Source organism: Pseudopodoces humilis, chromosome 16 (assembly GCF_049639895.1).
Source record: "Pseudopodoces humilis isolate 2021_Gansu_Grassland_sample_001 chromosome 16, ASM4963989v1, whole genome shotgun sequence".
NCBI classification, from domain to species: domain Eukaryota; kingdom Metazoa; phylum Chordata; class Aves; order Passeriformes; family Paridae; genus Pseudopodoces; species Pseudopodoces humilis.
In genome coordinates this window covers 935,967-949,575 of record NC_142215.1, presented here as the reverse complement: position 1 = coordinate 949,575, position 13,609 = coordinate 935,967, and the positions used below count along the sequence as shown (strand labels likewise).

The following is a 13,609-nucleotide window of genomic DNA, read 5'->3' as shown; positions in this document are numbered from 1 at the left end:
TCCACGATTTTAACCATTCCTGATAAAGGCTGCCCGTCACAATTCCCGGGAATTTCACTCCTGGCATGCTCCCCATGGGATTTTACCCCATAATCCCTGGAGAGCTGCGCCCCGAGAGGGAAAAGGGGGGGAAAAAAGGAGGAATTTGGGGGCGGTGGGATTTTTTTTTTTTTTGAAGCCGCGTTTATCCCCCTCGTTAAAACCCAGCTGAAAACTTGCAGGGCTATAACCGAGCCCCACGGCCGCGTTTATTTACATTATAATCATCCCCGGCCTGCCAATTGTGTCAATTATTCTTTCCTCGGGGCCAGCCGAGGAATTCTTTGTTCCTCGCTGGTTTACAAAAGTGAAATATAGGTGAGGTTTCGGACCTTTTAATCCCCCGATGTAATTACTGCTCCCCGCGGGCTCGGCCGCGTTTCAGCGCCGCTGCCGGGCTCAGATTAGACACACAAAGTCCCTGCTCTCCATCAAAGGCTTCCTTATCTGCCCGAGACAGCCAAACAACAAACCAGCCCCAAATCTCGCCGGCCCCGCTGTTTATTTGGCCAGGCCCGAAATAAATAAATCGGCTGCAGCCAAACAGGCGCTTTTTTATTTTTGTTGTTTTTCCCTGAGAACGGGGGGCTCCGGTTGGGAATTTCCAGGAGCGTCAAGAGAGGGCCGGGGACTACAGCGAGGCTTTTGAAGTGCTTTTTCCACGTTTTAGGAGCCCAAAATGAGGATGAAACTAAAATGACACGAAGAAATAATCCCCCCCATTCAGCCCTGAAAGGATTATTCTAATTACTTTGATTATTAAAGATCAGACAGATTTTTTTTTTCCTTCCCTCCTCCTCCTCCTTTTTTTTTTTATTTTTTTTATTTTTTTTTTTTTGCCCTGCCGGCAGAAAGCAAAACCAAGCCCCCGAAATCCAAATCCTCGCTGGGAATTGAGGAAGGTCTTAAGTAAACAGCGGGAACAAACGGGCTGTGTGAGGATCCGCAGGCTCCGGCAGCCGGCCCGGGGGGGTCCCTTTGTGCCGCCTCAATGGGGGCTAAACGCCCCCCGAGCCCCCCGAGCCCCCCGAGCCGGGGGCCGCGTCTCGCCCCTTTCAGATGCAAATTCCGGGGGTTTTTCCTTTATCCCGCTCCCGGCCGGGCTGAATAAAGCGGGGATGGCTGCGGGGATGGGCGGGGGGTTCTCCCTGCGCAGATGGTGCCGAGCCCCCCCCGGCCGGCCCCCCTCTCTTTATGGGCCGCGATTCGTTTAAGGAGTCTGTTTGTTTCTGCTGATGAGGGCTGTTAATTTGCGCAGCGGTCTCATTAGGCCTAAACCACCAATTAATTTCTTTTGTTCTCATTAAACGGCTGATTCCGAAACATTTCGGCAGCCACGATGGATGGCTCCGAGCCGCAGCCCCGGCATCCTCCCCGCCGCTGCTGGCGGCGCTCCTGGAGACCAAATCCTCCCCAAAAATCCCTGGCACCGGCCCCGCCTCTGCCCTGGCTACCTCAGCTTCCTCCCCACACCTGCCCTGGCTACCCCAAAACCTCCCCAGCAGCCCCAAACTCTCCCTAGCCACCCCAAATCCTCCCCCAGCAGCCCCAAATTCTCCTCCAGCAGCCCCAAACCCTCCCTGGCTACCCCAAACCCTTCCCCAGCAGCCCCAAATTCTCCCTGGCTACCCCAAACCCTTCCCCAGCAGCCCCAAACCCTCCCTGGCTACCCCAAACCCTTCCCAGCAGCCCCAAACCCTCCCTGGCCACCCCAAATCCTCCTCCAGCCCCTCCCTGAGGGGGAGATCTTGGAAATTGGGATTTGGGGTGTTTGGGATGGGGACAGGCAGGATTTGGGGACAGGCAGGGATTTGGGGTGTTTGGGATGGGGACAGGCAGGGATTTGGGGACAGGCAGGGATTTGGGGTGTTTGGGATGGGGACAGGCAGGATTTGGGGTGTTTGGGATGGGGACTGGCAGGATTTGGGGTGTTTGGGATGGGGACTGGCAGGATTTGGGGACAGGCAGGATTTGGGGACAGGCAGGATTTGGGGTGTTTGGGATGGGGACAGGCAGGATTTGGGGTGTTTGGGATGGGGACAGACAGACTCTGGCTCATCACAGGCTGGAGCTGCTCTGTCCCCGTGTCCCCCGTGTGTCCCCAGGCCTGGGCCGGCTGTGGGATCGCAGGGATCGGATCCATGTGGGATCCTGGGGGACGCTCATGGATATTCCTCGTGCCCCTGTGAGGAGGGGGAACGCTGCTGCCCCCGCTCCTGCCGGGATCCCTGGATTCCGGGCTCTGGAATGTCCCGGGAGTCACCGGCTCCTCTGGGGCTTTGTAAATTCCATGAAAAATTTATAGGCAGGAAAAAAAGGAAAAAGGGGGGAAAAAACCACAACAAAACAAACCAAAACAATGAAACCCAACCCCAAAAGCAGCCGGGCTGTTCTCAGCTGAGCCTCTCCATAAATTCCCGGGATTGGAATCCCAGGGTGGTCCGGTGCGTGCCAGAGCCGCGATCCAAGGAGGAGGATCCCGGGGAAAGGGGAGGGGGAAGGCAGGGATGGGGCAGCTCCGGAATTCCAGGCTGGGAACGCTCCCGGGAGATCCGGAGCCGCTTTTGGGAATTCCGGGTGGAGCTGGAGCGGCACCGGGGCCGCTCCAAAGGCTGGGATGCAGGGATTGCAGGGATTGCAGGGATTGCAGGGATTGCAGGGATTGCAGGGATTGCAGGGATTGCAGGGATTGCAGGGATCCAGCCCTGGGAATTCCAGCCCCTCCGGAGCTCCCTGCATCTCTCCAGGATAACAAGGAGCCTGTGTGATCCCAGTTTCTGTTTGGGGCTGGAGCTGGCTCCGGAGGGAAGTGTTGTGGAAAAGCCTTGGCTCCATCTGGGAGCTGTCAGGAAAAGGCTGAGCTCCATCTCACGCTGTTATGAAAAGCAGCATTTCAGCCTTCCAAACCCTCGCGCTTTTTTTGTTGTTTTCCTTCTTTCTTTCTCTCTTTTTTAATTTTTTTTTCCTTTTTTTAAATTTTTTTTTCCCCCCCTTCCGAGGTAAATTCCAGCTGGGATCAACACTCCCCAGGAATTCCCCCGGAGGACGTTCACCAACTCATCTTGTTTAAAAATAAAATAAAATAAAAATAAAATAAAAATAAAATAAAATAAAGTAAAATAAAATAAAAATAAAATAAAAATAAAATAAAAATAAAATAAAATAAAGTAAAATAAAATAAAATAAAAATAAAATAAAAATAAAATAAAAATAAAGTAAAATAAAATAAAATAAAATAAAATAAAAATAATAATAATAGGGTCATTATTCCCGTAGATCCCACGGGGGGTGAGAGCGGGGCCAAGAGGTGCCCCCAAACCCATCCCGATCATCCCAGCATTCCCAAATCCTGGATGGGCTTTTCCAGGCAGGAATCGGGCGCCGATCCCAGTGCTGGGGACAGAGGAGGGGATTTAGGGCGAATCCAAGCTCGGGGTGCCAGGGACCAGGTTTTTCCAGAGCCAGAAATCCCGGGAAAAGCGGGAATTCAGGGAAACAAGGAATCCCGGGAAAAGCGGGAATTCAGGGAAACAAGGAATCCCGGGAAAAGCGGGAATTCAGGGAAACAAGGAATCCGGGGAAAAGCGGGAATTCAGGGAAACAAGGAATCCGGGGAAAAGCGGGAATTCAGGGAAACAAGGAATCTCGGGAAAAGCGGGAATTCAGGGAAACAAGGAATCCGGGGAAAAGCGGGAATTCAGGGAAACAAGGAATCCGGGGAAAAGCGGGAATTGCGGGGAGGGATGATGGAAGGGCAGCCGGGCCCAGGGACGCTCCCAGGGATCCGGGGCTCCGCAGGGTTGGAATTTTCCCTGCCGGGCTCTTTCGCTTCCTGCCGTGCCTTTGGGTGCTGACAAAATAAAATAATATAAAAATCCTATATTATATATATTAATAATATTAATAATTATCAATATCAATAAATATTAATAAATATAAATAAATATTAATAGATTGTACCTGTGCGCCCGAAGGGAGCCTGGGCGTCCCTTCCCCTCCCCTGCCGGGCTCTCCCAGCACAGAATTCCTGGCAATTCCAGGCTTTCCGCGGTGCCAGCCGCTCCTGCCCTGCATCCCTCTCCCCGCTCCGGGAAGGGCTCTGTCTCCTGCCGGGAGCTCGGGAATGCCGCGGGGATCCGGGATCAGGAGCATTCCCAAATCCCGGGGAAGGAGCCAAGGATGGATCCCCAGGGATGAGGATCCCAGGGCTGGGATCTTCTCCCATGGATCCCGGCTCCATCCCCGCTCCAGCGGCAGCGCGGCTCTCCCGTGCCCCCCGCCCTGCTCCCTGCTCCCCGCTTCCATGGAATTCCCTGGATCAGAAGCTTCAGAGACACTTGGCTCGCGCTTGAGCTTCGGTACATTGACTTTTTATTCTTTTTTTTTTTTTTTTTTTCTCTTTTTGGCCCTTTTTTACAAAAAAAAACAAAAAAACAAACCAGTGGTAGTTATTAACAGCTGTACAGGTTCTGCTACATACTTTGGTGTGAAGTTGAGAGCCCGGCTCCGGGAGGCTCCGGAACACGCGATTCCTGCGATTCCTGCGATTCCTGCGATTCCTGCATTCTGCTCCTGGCATTTCGGGGAGGAAAATCCCCCCTGGGAGCCTGGGGGTGACCCCACAGCCCGGGGGGCCCTGGAAGGCTCCCGGAGGAGCTGGGAATGCCGAAGGAGCTGGGAAGGGGCAGAGCTGCCCCCGGGATCCCAAAATCCGACCCCAAAGCGGCCCTGGAGGTTCCGGGGCTGGGTCAAGCCGAGCCAGGGCGCCCCAAAACGCCTTTCCCTACAAAGAGCTGCAGGGAACTTCTCCTTCCTTGGATCGGCAGCGCCCCGAACTGATCCCAGCGTCCCACGGAGCCCCTCCCTCCCTCCCTCCCGCCGGGAACATTCCCGCAATTCCACCTCCGAGCCCTCGCACCGGGATGGGAACGGCCGGAGCGCCCAGGAGAGCTTCCCTGGGAGCGACCACAGGGATGGGATCAACCCTCGGGATGGGATGGATCCCTCGGGATGGGATGGAGCCCTTGGAATGGGATGGATTGATCCCTCATTGGGATGGGATGGATCCCACAGAGGAAGGGGATGGATGCCTCAATGGGATGGGATGGATCCCTTGGGATGGGATGGAACACTCGGGAAGGGATGGATCCTGCAGAGGGATGGATCCCTCGAGATGGGATGGATCCCTTGGGATGGGATGGATTGATCCCTCAGGAGGATGGGATGGAACCCTCGGGATGGAACCCTCAGGATGGATCCCTTGGGATGGGATGGATCCTGCAGAGGGATGGATTGATCCCTCATGAGGATAGGATGGAGCCCTCATTGGGATGGGATGGATCCCACAGAGGGATGGGATGGTTCCCTCAGGAGGATGGGATGGATCCCTCGATTGGGTGGGATGGATCCCTCATTGGGATGGATCCCTCAGGATGGGATGGATCCCTCAATGGGATAGGATGGGATGGATCCTGCAGAGGGATGGATCCCTCAATGGGATGGGATGGATCCCTCAATGGGATGGGATGGATCCCTCAATGGGATGGGATGGATCCCTCAATGGGATGGATCCTGAAGAGGGATGGATCCCTCAATGGGATGGATCCTGCAGAGGGATGGATCCCTCAATGGGATGGGATGGGATGGATCCTGCAGAGGGATGGGATGGAATTCCAGGGAAGGCTGCAATTCCAGCTCCCACCTCTCCATCCTCTTCTCCAAACCCTTCTCCCCTGACTCAACCCTAAACATTTGCCATTTCCTCCTTGGGACCAGATCCAACTCGCCAAAAATAATCCTTAAAAATGCGGTATAAAAATCCTCTGCCGTGTGCTACGATACAGGCGAGCACTTCTGCTACACAAATACTTTTATTTTCCCCTTAGGTCTTTTTTTTTTTTTGTTTTGTTTTGTTTTTTTGTCTTTTTTTTTTGGGTTTTGGTTTTTTTTTTTGTCCTTTTTGGAACCCTTTAGTACAAAAGGCCTGTGGGGGGAGGGAGTTGCTCCATAAAACCAGAAGACACAAGACCATAAAGCCCACAAGGACCACAAGCAGCCCCCCCACCACACACAAACCCTACTTGTTAGTAAACTTTTTGTTTCTTTTTTTTTTTAAAAAAAAAAACTTGTAATTTTTTTCTTTTTTTTGTCTTTTTTTTTCTTTTTTTTTTTTTTTTTCTCCAAGGTTATCAATTCTAATTCTTTACTTTCATTTGAATACAAAACACATAAGTTTGCTATTATCTTTCGTGGCTCCCTGAGCTGAATTTTCTAAGCTTTCTTTGAAATCACTCCTCATTTGCTTCTGTCCGAAGACCAAGAAGGGCTTGCGTGGGCTTCCCCTTTTCTTCAAACATCCAAGCACGGGAAAAAAAAAAAAACAAAAAAAGAAAAAAAAAACCCAAAAAAACCCCCCAAAAAACCGAAAAAAAAAATAAAATTGAGGATAAATCCATCTATAAAAAACAAACCCCAAGGTGGTTGTGTCGATGTCCCGTCAGTAGCCGAGGATCCCAGCGATTCCCCACCATCACTAACACACGACGCACGACAGGAGGAACAACTTTTCACCACTGGACATCTCTGCTCAGGATGGCGAAGTCCCCGTGGACGCTTCCGGAGGGAGGGGGAAGGAAAAGGGGGTGGAAAAAAAAAAAAAAAAATAGAACCCAAAAAAAAAAATAAAAATAAAACCAACCAAAAAAACCCCCAGAATAAAATTGCCACCACCAAAAACCATCAGTGGGATACAATTACAGCAGACAAAAATACACAACTAAGTGTACTGGGAGGGTTCCCCCCTTCCCACGCTATTTCCTAGTCCAGTATTTACATTTTTCACAAGTCTTATGCGGGATGCACAAAAAAAAACAACAAAAAAAACCAAAAATAAAAGTCCCAATAAAAAAGGAGTCCTTTATAGTGCCACCAAAGCCAGACGGAAAGAACCGGAAAACAACAACAAAAAAAAAAAAAAATCAAAAGGAACCCCAAAAAACCTTAAAACCAAATAAAAATCCTTTTTAGGGCTTCCGTGTGTGCCAGAGCTGCTGCAGATCTCCAAATAAATCCGGGTGTGGCGGGTGCCGGGCGGAGCTGGGCCGGGCCCGGGGCCTCCCCTGGGCGTTCCCGGAGCGTTCCCGGAGCGTTCCCGAGGGCTGGAATTCCCAGGCTCAGTAGATGACCTCGTAGACCGTGGCCTTCTTGTCCCCAGAGCCCGTGACGATGTATTTGTCATCCGCAGAGATGTCGCAGCTCAGCACGGACGAGGATTCCTTGGACTGGGAAAAGCGGGAGGGGAGAGGATCCGTCAGGATGGGAGAGGATCCATTGGGATTGGGAGAGGATCCATCGGATGGGGAGAGGATCCATCGGGATTGGGAGAGGATCCATCGGATTGGGAGAGGATCCGTCAGGATGGGAGAGGATCCATCGGATGGGGAGAGGATCCATCGGGATTGGGAGAGGATCCTTCGGGTTGGGAGAGGATCCATCGGGATTGGGAGAGGATCCACTGGATTGGGAGAGGATCCATCGGATGGGGAGAGGATCCATCGGATGGGGAGAGGATCCATCGGGATTGGGAGAGGATCCACTGGATTGGGAGAGGATCCATCGGGTTGGGAGAGGATCCTTCGGGTTGGGAGAGGATCCTTCGGGTTGGGAGAGGATCCTTCGGGTTGGGAGAGGATCCACTGGATTGGGAGAGGATCCACTGGATTGGGAGAGGATCCACTGGATTGGGAGAGGATCCACTGGATTGGGAGAGGATCCACTGGATTGGGAGAGGATCCACTGGATTGGGAGAGGATCCATTGGATTGGGAGAGGATCCACTGGATTGGGAGAGGATCCACAGAGATGGGAGAGGATCCATTGGATTGGGAGAAGATCCACTGGACTGGGAGAGGATCCACTGGATTGGGAGAGGATCCCTCAAGATTGGGAGAGGATCCCATCCTCTTGAAATTCCAGGATCTCCCCAGCAGCATCCATGCCGGGGCCACCACCCCATCCCACACCCCGACACCAGTCCGGCCATCCCAAAGGATCTCCCCTCTCTCCAGGATGCTCTGGAATGGGAATGTGGGAGGAGCCCCCGGGCCCTGCCGGCTGTCCCACCTGGAAGATGCTGGCTCCGTAGGGCGTCCTCCAGGCGTTGAGCAGGTTGTCCTTCCCGGTGCTCACAAACCACTTCCCTGCACCGGGAATTTGGGATCAGCAGCCGAACGCTGCCGGCGCCACCTCCCCGACCCTTCCCCGGCCCCTCGGGCTCGTCTGACCCCAGAGATTTGGGAGAAACGGGAAAAGCTGGAGATTCCCTGGAGGATCCTGCCCAGCCCCGCTCTGCTGGGACAATCCGAGTGCCGCTTCCCAAATCCCGCGGGGCCTCGTGGACGTTTGCAGCCACAGCCGGGATGGGACTGTGGGATAAGCCCTGCCTAAACCAGGGTGGGGTTATGGGATAAACCACAGCCACAGTCAGGATGGATTTATGGGATAAACCCCGCCTAAACTAGGGTGAGGTTATGGGATAAACCCTACCTAAACCAGGGTGAGGTTATGGGATAAACCCCGCCTAAACCAGGGTGAGGTTATGGGATAAACCCCGCCTAAACCAGGGTGAGGTTATGGGATAAACCCCGCCTAAACCAGGGTGAGGTTATGGGATAAACCCTACCTAAACCAGGGTGGGGTTATGGGATAAACCCCGCCTAAACCAGGGTGAGGTTATGGGATAAACCCCGCCTAAACCAGGGTGGGGTTATGGGAATAACCACAGCCAGGATGGATTTATGGGAATAACCACAACCACAGCCAGGATGGGGTTATGGGATAGACCCCAAGTGCAGCATCCATGGGATGGATCCCATGGGAACATCCCTGCTCAGCCCCACTGCTGCGCAGAGCACCGTCCCTTCCCGTGGCTCACGGACATCCGTGTTTCCCATCCCTGGAAGTGTCCACGCCCAGCTCGGACAGGGCCTGGAGCACCCAGGGATAGCAGGAGCTCTCCCAATTCAAAGTTCCTTCCAACCCCAAATATTCCATAGTTCCATGATCCCCCTCCACGAGCGATCCCGGGGGGCCTCAAGGTCTCTCCCAGCCCAAGCCATGCCAGGATCCCACGATCCCAGGATCCCAGGCTCCGGGCGGGAGCAGCTCACCGCAGTAGGCGAATTTGAGGGAGAGGACGCAGCTCTCGTGCAGGTGCAGCTGGTACTTGTCGGGTTTGGTGTGGTGCAGCACCTCCACGTTGCTGCTCTCCATGCCCACCGCCAGCCACTCGCCCGTGGGGCAGTATCCCAGAGAGAAGATCTGCGGGAAGCGGGAGACGGGGATATCAGCGGAAATTCCCAGCCCCACCGCGGAAGGTTGGGATGAGAGATCCTCCAGGAGCCTCCCAGCCCAGCGGTTCTGGGATCTGTGGCACTGCTGGAGCTGCTGGCCAGCAGCTGGAGTGGGTTTGGAGAGGCAGATCCATGGGTTTGGGTGGCTCCATCCCCTCCATGGGTTATTGGAGGTTGTGAGGTCCCCCTTGGGATCGGGGTTCTGGAAGGCTCTGCTGGAGGAGGCAGGATCCTGATCCCTGATCCCACCCAGGGGCACCCAGAGAACCCCGCTACATCCACAGGCATCCCGTGGGAAGGAAGAGCTGCCTCCTCCTGCAAGGATGGAAAAGGAGGACGAGATCCAGGGAACCCCACGGCTCCAGCATGCCCGGGCCACACCGAAACCAGCGGGAACAGCCACGCTCGGAGCTCACAGGGCTTTTCCCAGCAGGAAAAGGCTGGTCCCGCAGCGGGACTCCGTGTTTTCCACAGGATGAATCCCCGTGCCGTACCTGGGAGGTGAAGTCGTGCTGCTGCAGCTGCCGCCCTTCCCGCAGGTCCCAGGATCGCACCGTGTTGTCCAGGCCCCCCGTCCACAGCTTCGTACCGTCGTGGGAGATGTCTATGCAGCTGGCCCCGTCCGTGTGGCCTTGGAATTGCCTTGGGAGCGGGAAAAAAGGATGGAATTCTGCAAGGGGAGCACTGGAAAAAGGGGCTCAGGCTATGTTTGTGTGGCTCACCCACACCAAACATCCCTGGAAATCCATCCGGGAGCATCCTGGCCAAGGACTGGGCTGGTTTGGGGATGAGCACCAGGAGATGGTGCAGCAGCACCAGAGGGTGCTCCTGGCACCACCCAGAGAGGACGGTGCATTCCCCATCCCTGGAAGGTTTAAGGAAAGGTTGGAGAGGGCTTGGAGCATCCTGGGATGGTGGGAGGTGATTCTGCCCAAGGAAAAGAGGAAATGGGACCGTGATGGGAAAAGGGGAAATGGGACCGTGATGGGAAAAGGGGAAATGGGACAGTGATGGGACAAGAGGAAATGGGACCATGATGGGAGAACAGGAAATGGGACCATGATGGGAAAAGGGGAAATGGGACCATGGTGGGAGAACAGGAAATGGGACCATGGTGGGAAAAGGGGAAATGGGACCATGATGGGAGAACAGGAAATGGGACCATGATGAGAGAACAGGAAATGGGACCATGATGGGAGAACAGGAAATGGGACCATGGTGGGAGAAGAAGAAAGAGATGGCAATGGGGTGGGGAAAGAGGAAAAGAGACATTGAGGGAGGGAAGAGGAAAAGAGACATTGACAAAAGGAAGAGGAAAAGGGACACTGACAAAAGGAAGAGGAAAAGGGATGTTGACAAAAGGAAGAGGAAAAGGAACACCGACAGGAGAAGACAAACAGGAACGTGACGCGGTACAAACCCCTTTAAGCTCCGTGCCACCCCCCCATCCCCAAGGTCCTGCCGCCCCCACCCACGGCGGGGCCCGGCCGGGGGCTCACCTGACCAGGGTCTGGTTGTGCAGGTCCCAGACGGCGATGTTGCCGTCGCTGCAGCACGAGAAGCACACCTTGGCGTCGGGGCTGATGGCCAGCGCGTAGCACGCGGGCGCCGACGACGTCAGCTCGGCCTTGATGCGCGGCGTGGGCGACGCCAGGTCCCAGATGGTCAAAGTGCTGGCCTCGCCCCCCACGATCAGCGTGCGGCCGTCCGGCAGCAGCTTGCAGGAGCGGATGTAGTTATCCCTGTTCTGGGGAGACAAGGGACCCTCAGGGGCCAGAGCCCGGAGGAGCGACGGGCTGGGGATGGGGAAAGGGGGTGGAAGGGGCAGAGGAAAAGGGGTGGGGAGAGGGAAGAGGAAAAGGGATTTGGATGGGGAGAAGAGGGAAGGGGATGTTGATGGGGAGAAGAGGGAAAGGAATGTTGATGGGGAAAGGGCAACAGGGTGAGAAAAGAGGAAAAGGGACATTGATGGGGAGAAGAAGGACGTTGATGGGGAAAGAGGAAAAGGGATGTCAATGGGGAGAAGAAGAAGAAGGACCTTTATGGGGAAAGAGGATGTTGATGGGGAAAGGGGACGTTGATGGGGAAAGAGAGAAAGGGACATTTAAAGGGAGAAAAGAGCTAACAAGAAGAGGAAAAAGGCAGTAAAGGAAGGCAGAGCTGGGAACAGAGAAGAGCAAGAGGATGTTAAGGAGGGAAGAGGAAAGGAAGGACAAAGAGGGAGCACAGAGGGCGACTTGGGGCAGAGATGCTGCTGGGGAGAAGTCGATGGACAATGTCAGAGGTGGGTGAGGGCAGGGAGGGGAGGCAGCCCTCACCAGGCAGTCCAGCTGGGAGATGGGGCTCTTGCTGCCGGGCTGGCTGATGTCCCAGATCTTGACGCAGCCCTTGCCGCCGGTGTAGACGTGGCGGGTGGGGTTGCTGATGGTGACGGCGCACACCACCTCGCCGTGGCTCAGCGTGTTGATCTGCCGCGCGTGCCGCGGGATGCCGGGCCCCGCCAGCGCGTCGTGCGGGAACGGCACCGGCTGCATCTGCCCGTCCGCGCTCACGTGGAACGAGTAGGCCCTGCCGGGGTGGGAGAGGCACCTCAGCTCCAGGGACGCGGCTCGTGCGGCTGTCACGTTGTGTCCGTGACGCCGGCCCCGGGTGAAGCCCCCACCTCGTCTCCCCTCCCGGCAGCTCGTGCCCCCCGATCCCACAGAAATCCAAGCGAGGCTTACGGTTTCCCTCCGGGGATGGAGGCCAGGCTGGAGGGCAGGCCCGGGGCTCGCATGGGGGGGTGTGGGTCGAAGCCGACCTGCCAAGAGACGTGTGGACACGGTGAGGCCGGGCACGGGCCAGGAACGCCCCAGCTCCCCATGCACCACCCCTGGGGACACCGGGCAGCCCCTGCCCCTCCCCTGCTGCCCAGAGATCATCGGTGTCCCCCCGGCAGGAACGGGAACCTGCCAAAGGTTTGGGGTCTGCCAGAAGCAGGTGGGACACGCTCCCTGTCCCCGTGTCCATCCCAAGGCCCCAGGGATGGGATCAGCCACGTTGTGCCTGGCACCACGAGGGCAGAAACCCCAATCCCTACTTTAATGGCAACAGGAGGGGGCTGAGGAATGGGATGTGGGGCTGAGGAATGGGATGTGGGGCTGAGGAATGGGATGTGGGGCTGAGGAATGGGATGTGGGGCTGAGGAATGGGATAAGGGGCTGAGGAATGGGATGTGGGGCTGAGGAATGGGATGTGGGGCTGAGGAATGGGATGTGGGGCTGAGGAATGGGATGTGGGGCTGAGGAATGGGATAAGGGGCTGAGGAATGGGATAAGGGGCTGAGGAATGGGATAAGGGGCTGAGGAATGGGATGTGGGGCTGAGGAATGGGATGTGGGGCGGAGGAATGGGATGTGGGGCTGAGGAATGGGATAAGGGGCTGAGGAATGGGATGTGGGGCGGAGGAATGGGATACGGGGCTGAGGAATGGGATACGGGGCTGAGGAATGGGAAATGGGGCTGAGGAACGGGAATGGGGCTGAAGAATGGGATATGGGGCCGAGGAATGGGAAATGGGGCGGAGGAATGGGAATGGCAGGAGAAACCCCAATCCCATGGCACATGCACGTCATCCCCAGCAGGAAACATCCCCATCCCCACCCCTCCAACCCAAACCACAGCTGGCTGTAGGGAGCAGAAGCCCCAACATCCCAGCCCCCCCACGCGCCCCCCAGGCCCTCCCCCCAGCAAGAAAGGAGCTAAAAGTGCTACGTACAGCTCCAAAGCTCACCATTGGCGACCGGCCGTAGGCGGCGGCGGCGGCGGCGGCCGCGCTCATCTGCGGCGGGAGGTTGTGCAGCCCCGCGTAGGCGCCGGGGCTCGTCAGGGACCCGTTCATCTCGTGGTGCCCCATCATGGCAAAGGGCGCCGCGTAGGAGCCCGCGATGGAGATGGGCGTCCGCAGGGCCGAGGCTGCCGAGAGCGGGACACGGTCAGGGATGGGGACAGGGATGGGGACAGGGATGGGGACACAGGCAGGGAGGGAAGCAGGACCCAGCCATGGAAAAACCCAACACCGTGGAGTCCCCCAGGCCCAACACCGCCTTCCTCCCAGCCCAGAGCACCGAGTGCCACATCCAAGCGTTCCATCTCCAGGGATGGAGTCTCCACCACCTCTCCCTGGGCAGCCCATCCCAACCTCCCTTTCCATGAAGAAATTCCCACTGATGTCCAACCTGAA

General features: G+C 55.9%; 1 protein-coding gene across 10 annotated transcripts in view; it reads right to left on the bottom strand.

Annotated features, from left to right (window-relative positions):
• Positions 1-6,292: 6,292 nt before the first annotated feature.
• TLE3 (TLE family member 3, transcriptional corepressor) overlaps positions 6,293-13,609 on the bottom strand; it is a 31,892-nt gene continuing 24,575 nt past the window's right edge. For 6 of the 10 annotated variants that reach the window (XM_088063378.1, XM_088063383.1, XM_014251300.2 and 3 more), the window contains 8 exons: positions 13,160-13,341; positions 12,112-12,188; positions 11,707-11,956; positions 10,888-11,135; positions 9,883-10,030; positions 9,206-9,356; positions 8,160-8,236; positions 6,293-7,319 (listed from right to left, as the gene is read on the bottom strand). In XM_088063378.1, the coding sequence (XP_087919504.1) occupies positions 7,212-7,319; positions 8,160-8,236; positions 9,206-9,356; positions 9,883-10,030; positions 10,888-11,135; positions 11,707-11,956; positions 12,112-12,188; positions 13,160-13,341 (1,241 nt within the window). In that variant the 3' untranslated portion in view covers positions 6,293-7,211. Of the gene's footprint in view, positions 7,320-8,159; positions 8,237-9,205; positions 9,357-9,882; positions 10,031-10,887; positions 11,136-11,706; positions 11,957-12,111; positions 12,189-13,144; positions 13,342-13,609 lie in introns of all 10 variants that reach the window. The other 4 variants (XM_088063381.1, XM_088063382.1, XM_005521666.3 and 1 more) reach the window with 1 other exon arrangement.